Source organism: Orbicella faveolata, unplaced genomic scaffold (assembly GCF_042242905.1).
Source record: "Orbicella faveolata isolate gen_17 unplaced genomic scaffold, um_ofav_v1 contig_34, whole genome shotgun sequence".
NCBI classification, from domain to species: Eukaryota; Metazoa; Cnidaria; class Anthozoa; order Scleractinia; family Merulinidae; genus Orbicella; species Orbicella faveolata.
In genome coordinates this window covers 31,914,729-31,934,472 of record NW_028301563.1, presented here as the reverse complement: position 1 = coordinate 31,934,472, position 19,744 = coordinate 31,914,729, and the positions used below count along the sequence as shown (strand labels likewise).

General features: G+C 39.1%; 1 protein-coding gene across 1 annotated transcript in view; it reads left to right on the top strand.

The window, feature by feature from the left end:
* The window catches only part of LOC149105782 (uncharacterized), a 29,090-nt gene extending 20,686 nt beyond the window's left edge, over positions 1-8,404 (top strand). The window contains exons 10-14 of the mRNA XM_089271244.1: positions 327-583; positions 914-1,181; positions 2,183-2,429; positions 3,182-4,823; positions 5,472-8,404. Coding sequence (XP_089127370.1) covers positions 327-583; positions 914-1,181; positions 2,183-2,205 — 548 coding nt within the window. The 3' untranslated portion in view covers positions 2,206-2,429; positions 3,182-4,823; positions 5,472-8,404. The remainder of the gene's footprint in view (positions 1-326; positions 584-913; positions 1,182-2,182; positions 2,430-3,181; positions 4,824-5,471) is intronic.
* Positions 8,405-19,744: the final 11,340 nt, after the last annotated feature.

Sequence of the window (19,744 nt, the reverse complement as noted above, 5' to 3'; positions counted from 1 at the left end):
TTGTTTGAGTGAAAAATCGGGACTTCGAAAACTAGCCACTTAATACAGGGCCATTATATACAGGTTTGACTGTAGTTTTTTCATATAGAAATCCTAAAAGCATAGTTCAGTGACTGTATTATAAATCTCTTTCCATGGGACTGTGTATGCGAGTTTACACACTGCCATTTTCCAACTCAGTTAATAGAAACTAAGAGTTTTTAAAATGAGGTATTTTTGTCTCAAATAGGATTTGAAGAAACAGATATCACTTTCCCTTTCCACCAAAAGATTCCAGTGAGTAACCCCTGTGCAGTGACCTGAGTTTCCACGTTTTTTCTTTTTAGATCTGCCTGGGCAAATGTTCATGAATCTTCAGCAAACTCAATGCAGTGTAAGCAACTTCAACAGTAATACTGACCCATTAGCAGAGTTGAAGAAAATTGCATCAGACAAAGGCTTTGTGATTTCTGACAATGAAGGGTCGGGGAACTGCATGTTTCATGCGCTGTCTGAACAACTGAACCTTGTGAAAAGAATCGAGATCTCGCATGGAGAATTAAGACAATTCATAGTGCAGTACCTCAGAAAGAACCCAAAACTGGTAAGTTTAGTATTTTATTTTGTTTTTTCGGTTAAAATGTCTCAACAATGATTTGTGGCTTGGGAAAATATGTTCCAAGTAATCAGACTCCAGCATTTGTGTCAGCATTTCAATTGGACTTGCAGTCCGATAAGATGGCAGAAAACTGGGCATCGCCATGTACAGGGATTAGTTGTCTTAAAATAATTCGTTTTGAGGAAAGATCTCAAAATTTGTATCTCCGTTATACATGTCACTTTAGGGAGGGACATTTCTGCCATCACATGTATACCCCCATATGTGTGTACTGACCTAGTTTAAAGTTAGCCTTTTTATTCTCCCTTCTTACAGCCTGATGGAACAGATCTGTTTAACTTCATCAATGGATATCAGTCATGGGCTGATTATCTTACAAACATGGAGCAAGATGGCACATGGGGCGATCACGTGATTTTGTACGCGACTGCAAACTGCTATAAAACCTACATTGATGTGATTAGCAGTCAGTCAAATCACCGTGACCTTACTATCAGGCCTGATGGTGATGTGATCAGCACCAACCCACTTGTGCTGGGCCATGTTCATGAAGTCCACTACGTCAGCCTGCAACCCAAACAAGGTGAGACTTTGGCAACACACTGTGTTATAAGACAGTTTATTAATAATGTACATCATTTCAACTCGTACAAGGTAACACTTACTACATCATGCTGTGTACATTAAGTCTGTTTGTCAGGTGTATCATTTTGTATATTTCTCCTGGGTATGTTAACTGTTCCTCTTTTTCAGAGATTTATAATTTTGGTGTGATTGTAAACAAAATAATTTGTATGTCTCCTACGAATGTAAATTACCTGTTTTATTCAAGGGAATTATCATTAAGTTATATTTAACAAATAAAGCCAAAGTTGTGTAAAACACTAATTTATGATTTTGATTGAACACACTTGAAAATGTAAAACATGGTTTTCTGATTTCTACATGGCTTTTCAGCTGATCAGATCTTGCTACTAAGATTAAGAGAAACTATTGATATAATACTGTTTATATTATAACAGGGACTATGACAAAATTGTGAGTAGACTGGAATAAGTTTGGAAGACCTTTTATCCTCCACTGTGTTCCATAATATGAATCATAGGGCTTTTCTTTACCAAAAAAAGAAGGCTAAGCCGTGTATTACACTGTGATAAAACATGACAAACACAAGGGAAATGTAGAAAATACGAGCTGCGGGTGAGTGTTTTCTACGTTTCGTAAGTGTTCTCAAAATTAATGTCCGGAGTGTTTTATCACAGTGTAATATACGGCTCAGGCTTCTAAGTTCATTTGCTTTATGATACAGAGGTGATGTGGCAAAAAAAAAAAACAAAAAAAAAACACGCTTTTTCTATGTTTAATACTCTGATAAAACATGGTTTTTTGACCAATCATAGCACACACAGGGGCTATCTGTATTGTAATATTTTCTATGATTCTCACCAAACTTCTCAAGGGAGGTTACCTGCACTCTCATCATCGTAGAATGATTTAATGCCTGCCGTCAAGTGGACCTGAACAACAATTCAATAGCTGCTACTAGTATCCGGTTATTCAGTTTTGCTTTTATTCTCTTTGCAGGTTTGCAGAGCAAGTCTTGTTAGAGTCAAATTTTGACAATGAAGCAACTTGTGACTTCAGTTTAGAAGGCATCAAAGAATAGCAAGACAGTAGAACTACAAAGATTGGTAGTAAATAGATTTCATAGTAATAAGCCAAAGGAAAGATTGTTCAATGAATTGCTGGTGAACATGAGTGTTCTGTTTAGTGGCAACATCACAAGGTAACACAAGAACTTCATACTTGCAAGCATTGGTGCTAACAAAATGTAAGTTGTTTTATGATTATTTTTATTTTATGACATGCAAGACCTTAACAAACATTGAACAAAAAATATCCGGGTTTCTATCAAGTATAATTATATACATGTATCCTATTACAAATGCTATTCTCTGATTGGCTATGCTACTCACTATCTATTCAGTTGTAGATAGTGAGTAGCATAGCAGTGTGCACTTGTTAACAAAATGGCGGCTGCTTCTTTGCATTTTCGAGGTGTTTGTGAAAAGGATTTAGAGAAATGTTTGGACAAGTAGTAGATTTATGCTAAAACATTTACACTGTTTGCTCTTGATTAATGCGTGATAGTTCACTTGGACTGTGCCTTTGTCAACTGTTATCAACAAATCTTGAGCCCGTAATCTAAGTATTTAATAGAAACACAAGTGAAATATTAGGAGAGTACTTTTTTCAGCTCTTTCAATCTTTCACGAGTTTTCTATAGCTCAATAGAAACACGGATAAATTTTTTCTCTTTCCTGTTGAAAACACAGCAATAAAAAGAAAGGATAGTCACTCGTTTATTTTTGTTAATCTAAATGTAAATTCTCTTTTCTTGTGCCACTGTTCTTGTGTGAGGCCTGGGGAGGAGTGAGACTCCCATATAAAAAAGGCAGGCATGCTCATCAGAAATTTTGAAAAGAATCCCTAAGAGGTGCAGGCCTACACACATACTGTTTTGTGCCAGGCCTGGCTTCAAATCTTCTTCTGTATTTTCACAACCTTTTTCATTTTTTCCAGTGTTAAAGGATTTCCAGTTACAAGCAGCATTTCCAGCTCCTTCAGTTCACCAATATCGTCAGGCAATGTAGTCAACTGGTTATCACTCAACAACAGTACCCAGAGTTTATTGAGATGATTTATGTCTGGTGATAAAACTGTCAGCATGATTTTACTCACATCCAATACTATGGCCTCATTCAATTTGCCAGTCTCCACTGGTTATTACTTAAGTCCAGTCTCCAGTAATCCATTCTCACATTCAGCCTTTCCAGCTCCTTCTGTTCACCAATCTCGTCAGGCAATTTAGTCAACTGGTTATTACTCAAGTCCAGTCTCCAGTCTCCAGTCTCCATTCTCAAATCCAGCCATTCCAGCTCCTTCAGTTCACCAATCTTATCAAGCAGTGTAGTCAACTGGTTACAACTCAAGTCCGGTATTCAGGACTATTTGAGATTTACTGAGATGTTTTATGTGTGATGATAAAACTGTCAGCTTCTTTTTACTCACATCATCTAACACTACTTACCAGCTCCTTCAGTTCACCAACATCATCAGGCAACATAGTCAACTGGTTACTACTCAAGTACAGTCCCCTCAGTTCTTTGAAGGTAGAACAGACAACTGGTTGTTACTCACACTAAGCACGGTCAGGTTACTCAACTCAGCAATGGCTTGAGGAAGTTCTCTCAACTGGTTCACCTCTGATATCAGCCTTTTCAGATTTTTCAGCTTGTTAATACTTGTTGGTAATTCTTCCAGATGATTATCTGACAAGTCAAGTTCCTCCAATTCAGTCAGGTCAGACACAGCTTCAGGAACTTTTGACAACCCTCGGCTACTAAGATCTAAAACGCCGTCTCCGATAACAATTGTAACTTCAGTTCACTAATCTCATCAGGCAATGTAGTCAACTGGTTAGCACCCCAAAACAGTACCCGGAGTTTATTGAGATGTTTTATGTGTGATGATAAAACTGTCAGCTCATTGTTACTCACGTTCAGCCATACCAGCTCCTTCCATTCAGTTCACCAATCTCATCAGGCAATGTAGTCAACTGGTTAGCACCCCACAACAGTACCCAGAGTTTATTGAGATGTTTTATGTGTGATGATAAAACTGTCAGCTCATTGTTACTCACGTTCAGCCGTACCAGCTCCTTCCATTCAGTTCACCAATCTCATCAGGCAATGTAGTCAACTGGTTATCACCCCACAACAGTACCCGAAGTTTATTGAGATGTTTTATGTGTGATGATAAAACTGTCAGCTCATTGTTACTCACATTCAGCCATACCAGCTCCTTCAGTTCACCAATCTCATCAGGCAATGAAGTCAACTGGTTATTACTCAAGTCTAGTCTCCAGTCTCCATTCTCACATCCAGCCATTCCAGCTCCTTCAGTTCACCAATCTCATCAGGCAATGACGTCAGCTGGTTACTACTCAAGCATAGTCCCCTCAGTTCCTTGAAGGTAGAACAGACAACTGGTTGTTACTCACACTAAGCACGGTCAGGTTACTCAACTCAGCAATGGCTTGAGGAAGTTCTCTCAAGTGGTTCTCGTCTAATCTCAGCGTTTTCAGATTTTTCAGCTTGTTAATACTTGTTGGTAATTCTTCCAGATAATTATCTGACAAGTCAATTTCCTCCAATTCAGTCAGGTCAGTAACAGCTTCAGGAACAGTTACTATTGACAACCCTCTGCTACCAAGATCTTGATTTGTTCTGATACACATGTAGAAATGCACAAACTTAATTCCAGGGCAAGAAATTCTACATGATCATTTGGTCAACAGCTGATGCTGGTTTGTTTTGCTGTCGAGTCAGAAATACAGCTTTCATTGGGCGCTCTCTTACCTGACTCGTCCCCATTCGTCTTCAAACAACTTCCTACAGTGCGCGGCACGGTGCGAGATGGAACCGCAAGGTGAGATGGGTACTCCTTGCTCCCCCTCGCACTTTTTCCCTTGTGCCGTGCCACGTGTTGTATGAAGAAGACTGGAGACGAGTCAGTTCTCTTACAGGGTTCTGTTCCTGGTGCAGCATTTACATGAAAATCTTTTGAGTTTTTGTCATTTTTTATCTGATGATTCTGGATTTACTTTCCTCGTTGTGACAAAATTAATTAAAGATCAAATGGCAACCTTAATTTACAACAGGATTTCGTCCTTCTACGAAATTTGGGGTATTAAGTAAGACAATAATATGGTTTGAAGAATGAAAATATTTTCTTATTTGCTTTAATGTGATATATTTCCCGTGTAGTTCTGTTGCATTACTCACACAGCAAAATTGTGTTTTTATTTCAGCAAATAAATGTTGGAAGTCGGTGCAGTGGCCTGGGTAAATTCAAGAGCTCCAGCTAGCCTCCAGTCCCTCTCAGAAGTCTCTGCATTGGTTTTCATCTTCAGGAAAGAGATAGTCTGTGAGCAGGCTCACCTTTGAGTCACACGCGTGAGCAGCGAAGTGCGAGTCAGCGAGCGAGGAGTCTGGTGCATAAAGGAAGTCAGCCTGCCTTGATCTCTGATCTCTGTTGTTCCCAGGGTCTCTCTGTCCTCCTCCCAAGAGTGAGAGAGGGGGACCGTGGGAACGAGATTGAACTTTGCTGCCTGCACGTGTGTTCCTCAAACATGAGCCTGTTCGCAGGCTAGGAAAGAGAATTCCTTGTATAATTCAAATTTCTTTTGTGAGGGATCAGTTGTTTTTTTACCCCCCATGACTTTCTTAGAAAAGTTTCCTTTGAATCGTAAATAATAACAAAGAATACTCAATATTAGATTTAGAATAGCAAATAATAAACGGATACTCATTCTGAGATTTGGATTAGAAGATTGTACATAAAGATATTTACTTTAACAAATAAACTTGCTCAAAATGGAGCCCTATCTACGAGGGTCTCAATGGGGTTAACTGTCAGCCGTCAAAGCCCAAAATTTAACCGAAAACCGTCAAAAAACTGCAATTTTTGCTGTAAACCGTCCGAAAAGAGGCAGTTCAATGTTAACCGTCAAATGGTTTCAAGGTATTTCAGATCTCACTATTTTATTGGCTCATCACGGACTTCTGGCTCTCAAAGAATCTTCAAACTTGTAAACTAGTTTTTAGGCTGACAGAATGGTCTTTTCGTTTTTTGAGGACCAAGCGCATCGGAGCTTTCAAACAGCATTTGATCGATAGCCACCGTTGGAAAAGAAATTGATCTCGTTTCATTCATTATGTATTTTTATAAGTTGTATATTATTTAAGAAATAGAAAATATGTACCTTGTTTCTGTCGAGTTTTGCTATCAATCTACTAGCGTTCTATCACGAATGCCGTTCTCTGATTAGCTACTCTACTCACCATCTATTCTGTTGTAGACAGAGAGTAGCGTAGCAGTATCAGTTGTTAACAAAATGACGACCGCTTCTTTGCGTTATCTAAGCATCTGGAGAGCTGATTTAGATGAAGTTTTGAACGACTAGTAGATATATACTAGATTAAACGCTCTCTATTTCTGTGTCCTAGTTGACTCGGGCTGCGCCCTCGACAGTGAGAATCATCTAATTGTGAAACACGGGTCGACAGGCGCCTGTTTCCACAAGTTTTATGAGTTCTCTCAAACTATCACGAGTGTTTCTATAACACGATGGAAACACGCAGGACATGTTGTCTACTTCTTTTAGAAAATTCCGCGGCGGCGAAAAAAAGAAAGCAACTCGGTTACTTTGATCATCAAAATGTAAATTCTCTTTTCTCTCGCCATCGGATGGCGAGAGAAAAGAGAGTTACCATTAATGACGTAATGATTACGTCAACAGCTCGTGCTAGTTCTGTGCTTTTATCGAGACACGATTTTTAACCAATCAGTGCGCGTAATTTCTATTGGCTATTTTCTAGAGGTCTCTGAGTATATTTGCAAAATTTCTCTTCATTTTTAACAAATAGATTATGAGCTCGAGATTTCTATCAGGTGATAGTTGATGAGGCCGAAGGCTGAATCGACTATCACCTGATAGAAATCGAGAGCGAATAATCTAATTGTTTTAGCATGTTTAGTAGAATTCTAACTTAAAGTAACGCAAATAATGGTTTCCAAATATTTTTCGGCGCATTATATAGCTTTACGCCTTAATATAATCGCACGTATTGAATTGTCTTTGGTAATTTTGCAGTTGTTTACGCGCGCGCACCGGTTTTTCCATAATTTCAAGTTTTTTTAAGTCAAGAATCCGTTTATGTCCTTTTAGTCTTCTCAGGAACTTTATAATCCATTTACATCTAAACTTTCTTCCAAAACTTCGGAAAAACGTCGCATTTCGTGGACGACCGACAGCTACTGCATTCTAATGGCTGATAGTATACGAGTATCTCAGCCAATCAGACTGCAGCATTTGCATTAGTATACTAGTAGAATTCTACTAAAACACGATAGAAACAGAAACATGTTTTCTATTTCTTTGAGAAGATTCTCCGACGGCAAAGTGAAGAAAACAAGTCGTTTACTTTGATGATCAAAATGTAAATTCTCTTTGCTCGCGCCACCATTCATTGGCAACAGCTCATGCTGGTTCTGTGTTTTTATCAAGTTATAGATAGACGATTTTGGACTAATCAGTGCGCCTATTTTCTATGGGTTTCTTTTTAGAGGTCTTGCAGTATATTGGCAAAATTCCACTTTACTCCTTCAATGAAATTCCAAGATGACCTCCAAAACACCTTACGTATTAGTTATGAACAACAAGAGTTAATATTAAGTTAAACCCAAAGAAGAAATTTCCTCTTAATAACCGTCAACCGTCAAAGCTACCACTACCCCACCCACCCATTGAGACCCTCGTCTACATGTATTAATCATTTGTTAGGTTGCAAATTAGGTATAATGTACTAGTGCGGAGCTAAATATTTACTGAAAAGTTGCATTGACCAGAGAACTTTGGTACATAGTAAATAATAGGCCTCTCCGTTGCGCAAACAATGAAAATGAATTTATTTTTTTAGAGCAGACTTTAGTAAGTGTAAAAACTCCCTCTCACTCAGAGAAATACACTTCGCCATTGTTACAATGTAAGTAATGAATTTTTGGAGATGAGCTTTATCTGTTTGTTATTTTATACTGATGGTTATTTTTTGTAGGTATACGTTTCCAAAGACTGCTTATTCTAAGAGTCATCAATATTACAGCAAAGTGTATAATAATTGAGATATATTATTGTAAAAGATTGTATTTAAAGGGGGTATTAATTAAACCAGTTTCTTCTGCTCTGGGTTGTCAATGGTAAAGCGAGCCATTCGTGTGAATATGGAGTGCCCGAGATATTGGCACCACAAAGAATAGGGAGTATGTAACAAAGCGATAATTTGTTCTCCCCTCCCCAGGGACCCTACAGAAGGTGGGCCATGGTAGCTTTTGACCTCCCCAGTTGTTTCAGGGTCTCTTCATATGAGCCTGGTCAACAAAGCTGGCTCGGTTTTTGAAATCTTGCCTCGCTGCTCTTTTCTTTGTAAAAATTTCAAACCCTGGCCAGCCCGGCTTGTCGTATGAACACGTCGAAATTTTTACGACTAGAAGAATGGCGAGATCTCTGAAACCGAGCTAGCCCAGTTGACCAGGCTCATATGAAGAGGCCCTCATATGGTTGACTTACTTATATTAAGGAAGTTGGGTCCACACTGACGACCAACCGTGTTACACTGTTCATGGAAAAGCCAGAGAGACTCTTTGCTTTGCTCTTCCTTTTGTTATTTGTCCTTTTTTTACCCAAAACAAGGGAGGAGAGCACTGATTGGAAACCATCTTTCTAAAGCAGCTTCTCTGAAATCCAGCAACCAGTGCAGTTAGGAAAAGACCGTTTACTGTTGCTTCCTTTTCAGTAAACATAACTTGGAATGAATTCCCATGAGAGAGACCTGGGTTAGAGGCTGTTGCTCTCGAGAGGCGTTAAACCCCGGGGTGATTCCCATGTAACAGTGACGGGGTTGCTCGTTGTACCTTAGGGGTTAAAATTCGTGTTGTAGTACCAGATTTATCAGAAATGATCACCGCTACAGTTATCACCAGTAGTGTACATAGCAGCCGCACTAGCAGAATGCGACTTATTAATCTCTACGTTTTATTTGAAATAGACTTTTTTAGCTTGGGAGGTTTGTTTTCCCATAACAGACCACGTGCTATTCTCTAGAGAATTGTTCTATCCACGTAAAACTTATTCATTGATATACACGCGACTGTTTGAAAATTTGCAAGCAAGTATTATCAAGAGTATAATCACACGGTCTGAAATGGGGCAACAAACTGCGCAAGCTAAAAAGGTCTATTAGCCATTTAAATAGAATGCAGATTTTTGACAATGCGTTCAAAAACCTTTACGGGTAGAAGGTGTTCGACGGATCATATTTATCGCTCTTTTTACATGTCATGGTGTCAGTTAATGTACTGATTCCTCTGGCCTCTTCGGGTTGAAAGTGAATTGGGGCCACGCTCACAAATCGAGGTTTTGGTACCTCCTAGGGGTTCCCCTTCACTTTAACATGAGAGTTTCCCCCGGTCATTAACTTCTATTGGTCATCAAAGCATCTTTAGGGAGCCACGTTCCCCTTGTTAGTTACTGAGTAGCCGGAAGGGGTTTACTCCCAGAAAAGTGCGTTGGGGGTGTGTGACCCACTTCCCAAAACCCTTAGCCTATTTAGGACCAAAATCTGCGAGTTTTGGTACCCTATTTATGACCTGGCCAAAAATTCGATACCCTAGTTATGACCGTTGCGGCTGGCCCTAAACATACGTTATTAAAGGCTTTTGTTGAAGGTCTTATTGATAATGATGAAAAAGTGGCTTCTTCTAAGAAACATACCCAATTCAAGACTAGAGTGCTAAAACCATACCCTATTTAAGAACAAAACAGCCAAAATCGATACCCTAGTTATGACTAAAACGGCTGAAAATCCCGTCCCTTTGGGGCCGCACGTATCTATATAGCCCATATAAGGGAGAACCCCCTCCCCCCGGGCTGACTAGTTAATGCCTAGAGAATAGACTTCTAACAGAAGGGGCTGGTTGATTGTAACAGTCCTGAGGTTGTCGCATGGTGATAAACAATGCACGAAAGAGACCGAGTCACTCGATCGTTCTTCGGAGAATCATCGTATTCATACTCGGCATTGTTTGATTAATAAGTTGAACACCGCTGAAAGGATACCATAATAGCAGCTGAGAAGTTAAAAACAATGTGCTCAATGCATTTGCCTTCGACAAAGAAAAACAAAGACACATTCAAATAAGCAAACAAACAAAACAATAAGAGATTTCACTCGAGAATACGGGGCGGACACACTAAGGGCTGTAGTGGTCCCAGTTTTATTAAACGAGTGGATTTTCCAGCCTGAACACCGAAAGTGCTGTGTCAACACGATAAACGATCAACAACAAAAACAAACAGTCAAGTAGTTTTGTTTATACTGGTTAGCTTACGTGTCAGTTGTTTTCCGTCCAATCACAAAAGGCGAACAAAAAGCTGGGAAGACACGCTATGCGTGGACGCGTGGAAGGAATGGGTCGGGGCGCAGAAGGTACCAAACAAAATCTCGGCAGAAAAGTTTTTTGTGCTGTTCTCGCGATTGGAAATGAAACGATTGTTGCACGGGTTAAGGCTGGTTTTTGATGAACATTCCCCATAAGTTTACGGTTTCTCTATTTTCTCAATAGCAAAGAAACATTCACTCAACACTCTCACGCGCGCTTCTTTCCAGTTCAATCGGCTTTACTTTCGCGCAATCAAGGAAATGAGAACAGACAGAATTTGGCTGAATTTGGAAAAAAAAAATTCTTTCAATAAATAACATTTACTTAAATCGAAGTACAAAACATTACATTACTAACAGAGTAATTTTATATATATCACATACATACGAAGCGGAAAATATAAAAGGAAAACAAACTTTAAACATTTATTCAAAACAAAACTACTAAAACTAAGGATAAAAAGGTCATTACTACAAATCTCAACTGTATTATTAATCTATTCTCTGGCATGCATGGCTATGTATTGAGATTGGTTTAATTTTTTTTTATTTATTTAGTTTTTGGGGATTTATTTTTTTTAAGATTCAAAAGGTACTAAAGAAGATAGAAAACTAGGAAATCTTTCTATTTTATGGAGTACTTCCTTTGTTTTGCAATTGCAGAATCATATGCAATATCTGGCAACAAGTAAGTGAAAGCTAAGTATTGCTTTGTGTTGGATAGGGTGTGCGACCTCAGACCATTTATTATATCGGGAGTAAAAATGTTGGATTTTAGTTTTATATGGTTTTCGGCTAGCCATTTTATAAAGCCCTGCCAAAAACAAGACGTCTCGCTACACGACCAAAATAAATGAAAAAGGGACTCTATCTCGGTTCTGCCAAAGGTATAGATATCATTTTCTCTAATGCCTATTTTATTTAGAAAGTCATTTGTCGCTAAACGCCTGTGAAGTAATTTAAACTGAAAAATAATTAATTTGGTAGCTTTCGTGCTGCAGAAAAAGAGTTTGTAGGCCATCTGCCCAATCAATTGTTTTGGAGCACTGAAGGCTGCAGTCGACACACCATTTCTCTTGCCTTTTCCTGGGGCTTCTCCGTTTAGCGCCGGCCAGCTTTTTGTATGCCAGTCTATTGAATTTAGGCGCTTTACGAAGTTTAAAACAAAGGTGCTGAAATACCTGTTTCCTTTGTTTCCTTATTTTTTTTCATTTGGGTTTTCTGTGGCATTCCTTAACAATTTTATGCACGATCCCAAACCGCGATAAACAAGAAGCGTTCCTTAAATTCCTTGGAAGATAGCAAGTTATCTGCGTCTTTCATTAAATGCCTGACGTTCAGTATTCCTTTGAAAGACCATGATTTGTAGTATGTAGGTTTATTTCCAATTCTCACAAGCGAATTTTGGCAAACAGGTAAAGGGAGCAAATTTCAGCAGAAGTCATGTTATCGTCATAACTGATTTTTAGAATTAGATTTTAGATTTTTAAAATTTCTGTTGTAAACGCGTCTGATATATGTACGAACTTTGCCACATCATTTTTGTTGAAGTTACCCTTAAATATAACTACCCCGCCGAAATCGTGTAATTCAGAATCAAAAACTAATTTCCATTTACCGTGATTATCATTGTCTAAATATATTTTGACCCAGGTTGATTTGAACGCTTTAATGTCGATCATCCTAAAACTTTCATTGTTATAATGTCCGCATCTCGCTTAATTTTTTCCTCCCGCCCCCCCCCCCCCCCCCCCACCCCTTCCGCTCCTGAGGAAGCTGTAGAACATGCTGTTAACCTCATCCAGAGCGGCATGATTTGTTGGCAGCGGTGATAAAATAAAAACAAGCTGAGAGGCGATTAAACTTTAAGACAATGATTTGTATTCACAGCAGCTTAAACCTTTGAGCCCCAATTACGCATATACGCGTAATTAATGGTCGTGCTCTTTGTACCACTTGTGACGTCATCAATTTAAATGTCATCAGATATTCTTGATAAGCAGATAGTAGAGCTAGGATGGAGCTTTCCGTACAACGGTCGATTTTGGATATCGACGACATTCTGACGTAGCAAATTGAAAAACAACGTTATCAGTTTTGGTGCAAAAATGGAGGTAAAATGGTCCATCATGCCTATAACTGATCAAGGTCCCATTTCTAGGCTTTGCCCTTAATTAACACCCAACTTTTTACGGCAGCCAGAAAGAATACGCGAGATTAAAAGGGCCGAGGAAAAGGAAAGGGCCAAGACAAAAAAATTGAGAACGGGTAATGGCAAAAAAAAAAATAGGCTTATGCGCTTGCACCGAATTGAAATATTGCACAATTTTGTACCTAATCTTCGGAAAATATATCTTTTTGGTAAAACATAGCAATTTTAGCAAAACCTAGGCCCATTTAGCGTCACGGCAGCCAAGAAAGCTGATTAAACGGTTAAAAACGGGTTTTTTGGTGAAAATCTGGTCGCAAAAGGGTTAAGCAATCTCTAACCTTTTGTAATTTTTCACTGTAGTTTGCTTTCATGCTAACCATGGGATCGGCGAAATCCAGACATTTAAGGCCATAACTTTGTCTGTAACCCAACTTAAATCTTTTTCAGCACATAATTTATCATGACGCCCAGCACAAGCCCCAATCCAGAAAATTTCTGTTTTCTTGTTGTTATAAGTTGCAAGCCAGATAGCGCACCGAAAAGCTCTAGGTCGAGTAAAACAGATGAAAGGGACTTTTTTGAACGGTCTAAAATCATAGTAGTATAAGGTAAGGTAGGGTAAGGTAACTTTATTTTAAGTCGTAAACGTGGGGAGTGGTCGCCCAATCTCTCGAGCCAGGGGCTCATGACAAAAACACACGACCATCTGCAATAACATTACAACTTTCAATTACTATATTCGCTAAGATAAAGTTAGAATTAAAATATAAAATATTCCTAAGACCACGACTATTTACAATAACATTGCTACTTACAATTACTATATTCGCTAAGATAAATTTAGAATTAAAATATAAAATATTCCTAAGACCACGACTATTTACAATAACATTACAACTTTCAATTACTATATTCGCTAAGATAAATTTAGAATTAAAATATAAAATATTCCTAAGACCACGACTATTTACAATAACATTACAACTTTCAATTACTATATTCGCTAAGATAAAGTTAGAATTAAAATATAAAATATTCCTAAGACCACGACTATTTACAATAACATTACTACTTACAATTACTATATTCGCTAAGATAAATTTAGAATTAAAATATAAAATATTCCTAAGACCACGACTATTTACAATAACATTACTACTTACAATTACTATATTCGCTAAGATAAATTTAGAATTAAAATATAAAATATTCCTAAGACCACGACTATTTACAATAACATTACTACTTACAATTACTATATTCGCTAAGATAAATTTAGAATTAAAATATAAAATATTCATAAGACCACGACTATTTACAATAACATTGCTACTTACAATTACCATATTCGCTAAGATAAAGTCAGAATTAAAATATAAAATATTCCTAAGAGCAACTAGTCCTAAATTAAAAATTTGAGTTAGAAAATGCAGTTTTTACACTGACACCCTGTAAACTACACACCATTCAGTATCGTCAGTATATCGACGACTAATCTTGATTTCATTTCTATACACAGTGATTTCTTTGATATCTTTGTTTTCTCGTATTTTGTTGGCTAGTATTTCTGCGCAAATGATGAAAATATAAGGGGAAAGTGGACAACCTTGCCTGGCGTCCTCTTTCAGGTGTGAAGTATATTGCTTGCCCATCCGTTATTAAGGACGCAGCTTTCTGTTACGGTAGCACAATTTGCTCTAGCTTATTATGACGATCCGAAATTGAAAGAACCCATCGCTTTCCATATAAAAGACCATTCAACTGTGTAAAACGCTTTTTCAGTCGAAATCTAGAAACATTAATAGTCCGGGAATATTATGAGCAGCAGTGTGGTTTATTAAGTCATCGATTAATCTTTTGTTTTCACCAATAAATCGTCCTTTGAGAAAACCGATTTGGTCATCATTTATTAGTTTCAGAAGTACATTTTGAAGTCGATTTGAAATGGCCTTAGCCGCTATTTTACAGTTGGAGTTTAATAGGGTAATTGGTCGCCAGTTTTTAACAACATGAAGTAAAGTTCTGTATCTTTTTTGGGTATAAGCTTAAAATCATCCCACGTCTTTGACTTATAGAGAATTTTCCTTCAGTATGAGCGCAGTTCACAGAGTATAAAAGGTAGTCCGAGATTTCATTCCAGAAAACTTTATAAAATTCTACGAGCAAACCATCCGAGCCTGGTGTTTTTAGAACTTGTAAGCACTCTGCTTTGGTTAACATGCTCTCGCATTTTTCTTTTTCCTCAAGGCTCAATGATTTTGAAGCAGTACTTCCCAAAAATAGGTCGTCAGTAATTCATGAATCATCACAGTATGTTTTGGAGCTGATAAGTATTTCAGTAAAAAGGTTTCGCATTATATTCAGACAAAATTTCTTTGTCTGAGCTGGCAAATTCCTTATCACCTTATTTAAGTTGACTGATTACGCCATTTTTGAAGTGCCCTTTTTCAAGATTTAGGAAATACTTTGAATTTTTTGCACCATCTGCATTTTGCCCTCAAGATCGCTACCTTTGTTCTGTATTCAATTATCTTTCCTAGTTTTCTCGTTTTCTTTTCTAATTGAATACTAATCGTTAGCTGTTCGTTGGCCTTATTACACGCTGAATCAATTTGCCTCTGCACTTTGTTCATTGTCTTCTCCAGTTCTTCTTCTTCTCGCAGCATTCTAGCCTTTTTTGTTTTCGCATATCTCAGAGTTTGTTCTCTAACTTTTAACTTAACCATTTGCCATAACAAGGAGGCATTTATTGACTTATCATTTTGATATTCGTTCTTAACATCCTCGATGGTTGCCCTAATTTGAAATAACACACAAACTGTGTTGACAAACTTGACAATAAAAGGCATTGTTGGAAAACAAAAACAAAACTATATCATTTAACTTGACGTTTCGCATGTTTCGACGTACATCTTCAGAGGTGACCGTTTAGGATAAAAGAAAACGGTCATCACTTCTGAAGATGTATGTCGAAACATACGAAACGTCAAGTTAAATGATATAGTTTTATTTTTGTTTTCCAACAATGCATTTTATTGTCATGCTTATCACCGTAGTTTGTGTGTCATTTCTTATTAAGCTACGATGGCCAAAGAACAAGAGTATTTGCCACAATTTGATTTATGTATTCCGTCTCTGATAAAAACGACGTGTTTAATTTCCAAAAGCCTGGTCACCCCGGGGGGGTGGGGGGGGGGAGGCGGGGGTGGGGAGGGGAGGCGGGGGGACTCCAATCGTCGTACCTTTTAGGGGTTAAAAAACGGTTTTGATAGCTCTTAGGGTGTTCATCCTGAAAAGATCCCCAGCGGGAACTTTTGTGGTATCTTTTAAGGGAGGCGGCGTGGCCGAGTGGTTTAGGGCGCTGGATTTGAAATCTGGAGGTCCCTGGTTCAAATCCTTCGCCCTACCGCTATCTGGATTTGTTCTCGGTAGCCCCGAGTTCAACTCCTCGGCCGCGTTGTGTAAATAGCCAACTGGTCAGCCTCCCACCAGTTGGGATTCTTAAGAGTTTAAGTTATATTTGAAATATTTGTTTATTTATTTACAGTGTCCCCAATTAACACATTAGTGCTAAATACATTGACACTTAAATAAAGTGATTATTATTATTATTATTTTAGGGTATTGAGCCGCAAAACATTGACAGGAGATGGAGCATTGTTTTGGAATTATTATCTCTTGGGGGTGAAAAGTATTTAAAGCCACGACCACAAAACAGGATCTTGGTACCTCTTTAATAGGGTTTCTTTTAAAAGTTCCGACGAACACCCACGTTCTTTTTGTATGGGAGTCCACTCCAAGCATAGGCGTTCGGGCAATTTAATCCAGGGGGGAGGGGCGGGGCTGGCAGGTGAATCACTTTAATTTCCCAAAAAAATTTCGCAAGTTGGGCAAATTTTTACACAACAATCGAACACAAATTAGGGTCGTAGGATTCACTAAATAGGCCTGCAGATGGAGTGGAAATAATCTTACATTTGAATCCACAGTGAGAATATTCTTGTATATGCATCTATAAAATAGATCACGTTACAAGTAGAACACATTAAAAGAAATAACTGTCTCCGCCATTCCGACGGCTGAAAATATCAATAATTCGATCCATGTCATTGTTTAGTACAGAGTTGGATTATTCCCTTTCAATGTTAATCAGTGCGATGTTACTGGTACGCTGTCACCTCGGGTTGTTGCGGAGGTAGCCCGCGAGCAGGCTCACGTTGCAGCACAAGCGCGCGCGGCGTAGCCGCAAGCGCGAAATCGAGCTGGGGAAACCGCGAGACGAGAAAGTGAAGGTAGGTTTTCAATCTGCGCAATGCACTGAATGATCATTCTGCAAAACAAGAAAACTCTGGCAACATATCAAATAGATCGTTCTCGTGCATTGTGTGCAGTGTTTCTGAAACAATCAAACAGTCATGGTGTGGAACCCGCGCTCACGACGAAAACTCGCATACATTTTCTGCTCAGGTTCCAGAATCTCGCCGTCGATTTCGTAAAATTAGCAATTCGGGAGAAGCTTTCTTAATTATTAGGCGCCTTCCTGTGACAAATATCTCCCAAAGCACACAGTATATCTTGGTCATTCTTTGCACTGAACCTGACCTCGAGCTCAGACAGCACCTTGTCGAGGGACGCATAGTAAGTGTTAATGCGGTGGTGCGATTCCAAAGTCAGCTGCATTTGTCTTTGCGTGTGTTCACGTACATACAAGGGTGATGTCCTGTGTCTGGGTGCCCTGGCTTCTTGTAATTCAAACCGAGAATGGGTCAACCACTTCTTCATTTTCAGACCCATTTCTGATACCATCTGCCATACGGCGCTGCTGAAACTTCCTTGAAGAGTCTGAATGGTCATGTTGGTGTTTCTACGGGCGGAAATGACGTCAACTGTCTTCCCCTGAAGATAGCGGCACAGACTATTAGCGCTGGTTACTGATTATTTTCAACAGCACCAGATAGAACTATAAAATGGCGGTAAACAAAGCTCTTCTATCAGCGTAGGTTTGGGGATCTTTGTCTGGAGACGGCGTGAGCATAGCTTTTACAATGCGTTCCATTTGTCCGTGTACGGCCTTCACGGCTTCCCACCGGCATGACCACCGCTTGACACTCAATGACTTCAGCGTCAATTTCAGACCCTCACCCAGTCTACGTCTGTGAGCTGTGTCGCCAAACAGGGTGCGTCATTTGAGACTTCCTTCTAAGAAGTTGTACAGAGCCTGCACAGTGCCCAGAACGTAACGCAATGGTTCTATTTGTGTCATAGTATCCTGAAGGGCAAGGTTGAGCACATGTCCGTGACAATGGACGTAGATACACAGTGGGAGCACTCTACCATTCTTGTTTTATAGAGTCCCTTGTGTATCTAGACCGTTCATATTAGCTGCTCCATCGAATGCTCTACCAACAATGCTCTTGAGGTCCAGATTGAGTTCAGTGATAGACGATTTCACCAGTTTATACAGTGCATCGCCTTCAGTTGATTTTATGAAATAGAAACCAATGAATGCTTTTCCCTTCATGCCATTCAGCGCAATCTGAGGACGTGAATTAAATTTCTGCAATGCCTAAAAAGTGGGCACTGAGAATGAAAAAATTCCGGATTCGTACAAATTGTCTAGTGACAATGTGAAAAACGAAAAAATAAGGTGCGTTAAGAAAACGCCGTGTCGCGCTACTTTTAATTTGAGTATTGAGTCTCACCTTATTGTATACCATCGAATTCCGAAAGTAACGGCTCCCCCGAAAATAACGGCTCCCCGAAAGTAACGTTAATTTTTTTTACCTTCCTATTGAACCCCGAAAATAGCGGTCCACCCGAAAGTAGCGGCCCTAAAAAAACAGAGAAAGTCTCTGTTGTCAACCGCGCGTCATGCGGATGGAACAGCCTGACTGCAGGACTGAACATTGACTTGAACAGCTATCAGTGCTTTTATTTCGAACTTGACTGAATTTTTCTTGAAACTATGATTTATAAACTGTGTTTGTCTAGCAGCAGAGTCAAATGATATACTGTAGGGTAATCTGTTTCATTGCGATATAATGCGACCGTTATACTAGGGGGTTTAAAAAAACCACGACGGCAACGGCAGCGGCAATGTCGCTAAACAAAAGGTTTAATGAGCAGAACAATGGCTGTGTACGTGCGTTATGATTCTTGGTAGATTTCTTTCCCGTCCTCTGCACACCAAAAACGTGAAATGACCAACTTCTGCGTTGTCCGGAGAGCGTGAACCACGACTGCTATGTTTTTTATTTTCATTTGATATGTTTCAAACCCTGTCCCAGATTCGGTTTTGTGATAGTTTTGACACTGAGAAACAGAGGAAAATGACTTTAGAGTATCGCGAGATTCGTGGGTAGAATATAAAATCAGTTTTTAATCGAAGCTGTCCTCGGCGTCGCGTCGTGGTTTCTTAACCTCCCTACTGTCGATTCGCCCTACAGTACTGTACCAACCGGTTTAGGGCCTTTTTTGTTTAATTTAAACAGTCTGCTTTGTTTATGTGGGTAGTTAGTAATGAACATAAACGGAACGTTTAATTTCTTTCGTTACTCGTCCGCTTTGTCTGAAACCATTGTTACTGTACAAACGTTTTTTTAACTATCCGAAAGTAACGGATACCGGCCGAAAGTAGCAGCCCCTTTTAAGGGTATCGAATGGTCTTTGCGAGCATTTGCGAGCATGCGCTAGCAGTGCGTTTATTTTTGCGAGCACGAGCAGTGATGAAATTTGTCTTGTGAGCAGCGAGCACTCTAGAAAATAAAGATGACTGGCAGCGAACACTTCGTAAATTTTCCGCTAGCTGGAACTCTCTTTTTCTAAAAGAAAACGTTTTGCGCCAAGTGATCTGGCTGACATCTCCAAAACAGGACAATAGGTGCAATCGTGGTTCAACCAATCCCAGCAGCTTACGGCAAATATGTAGGTTGC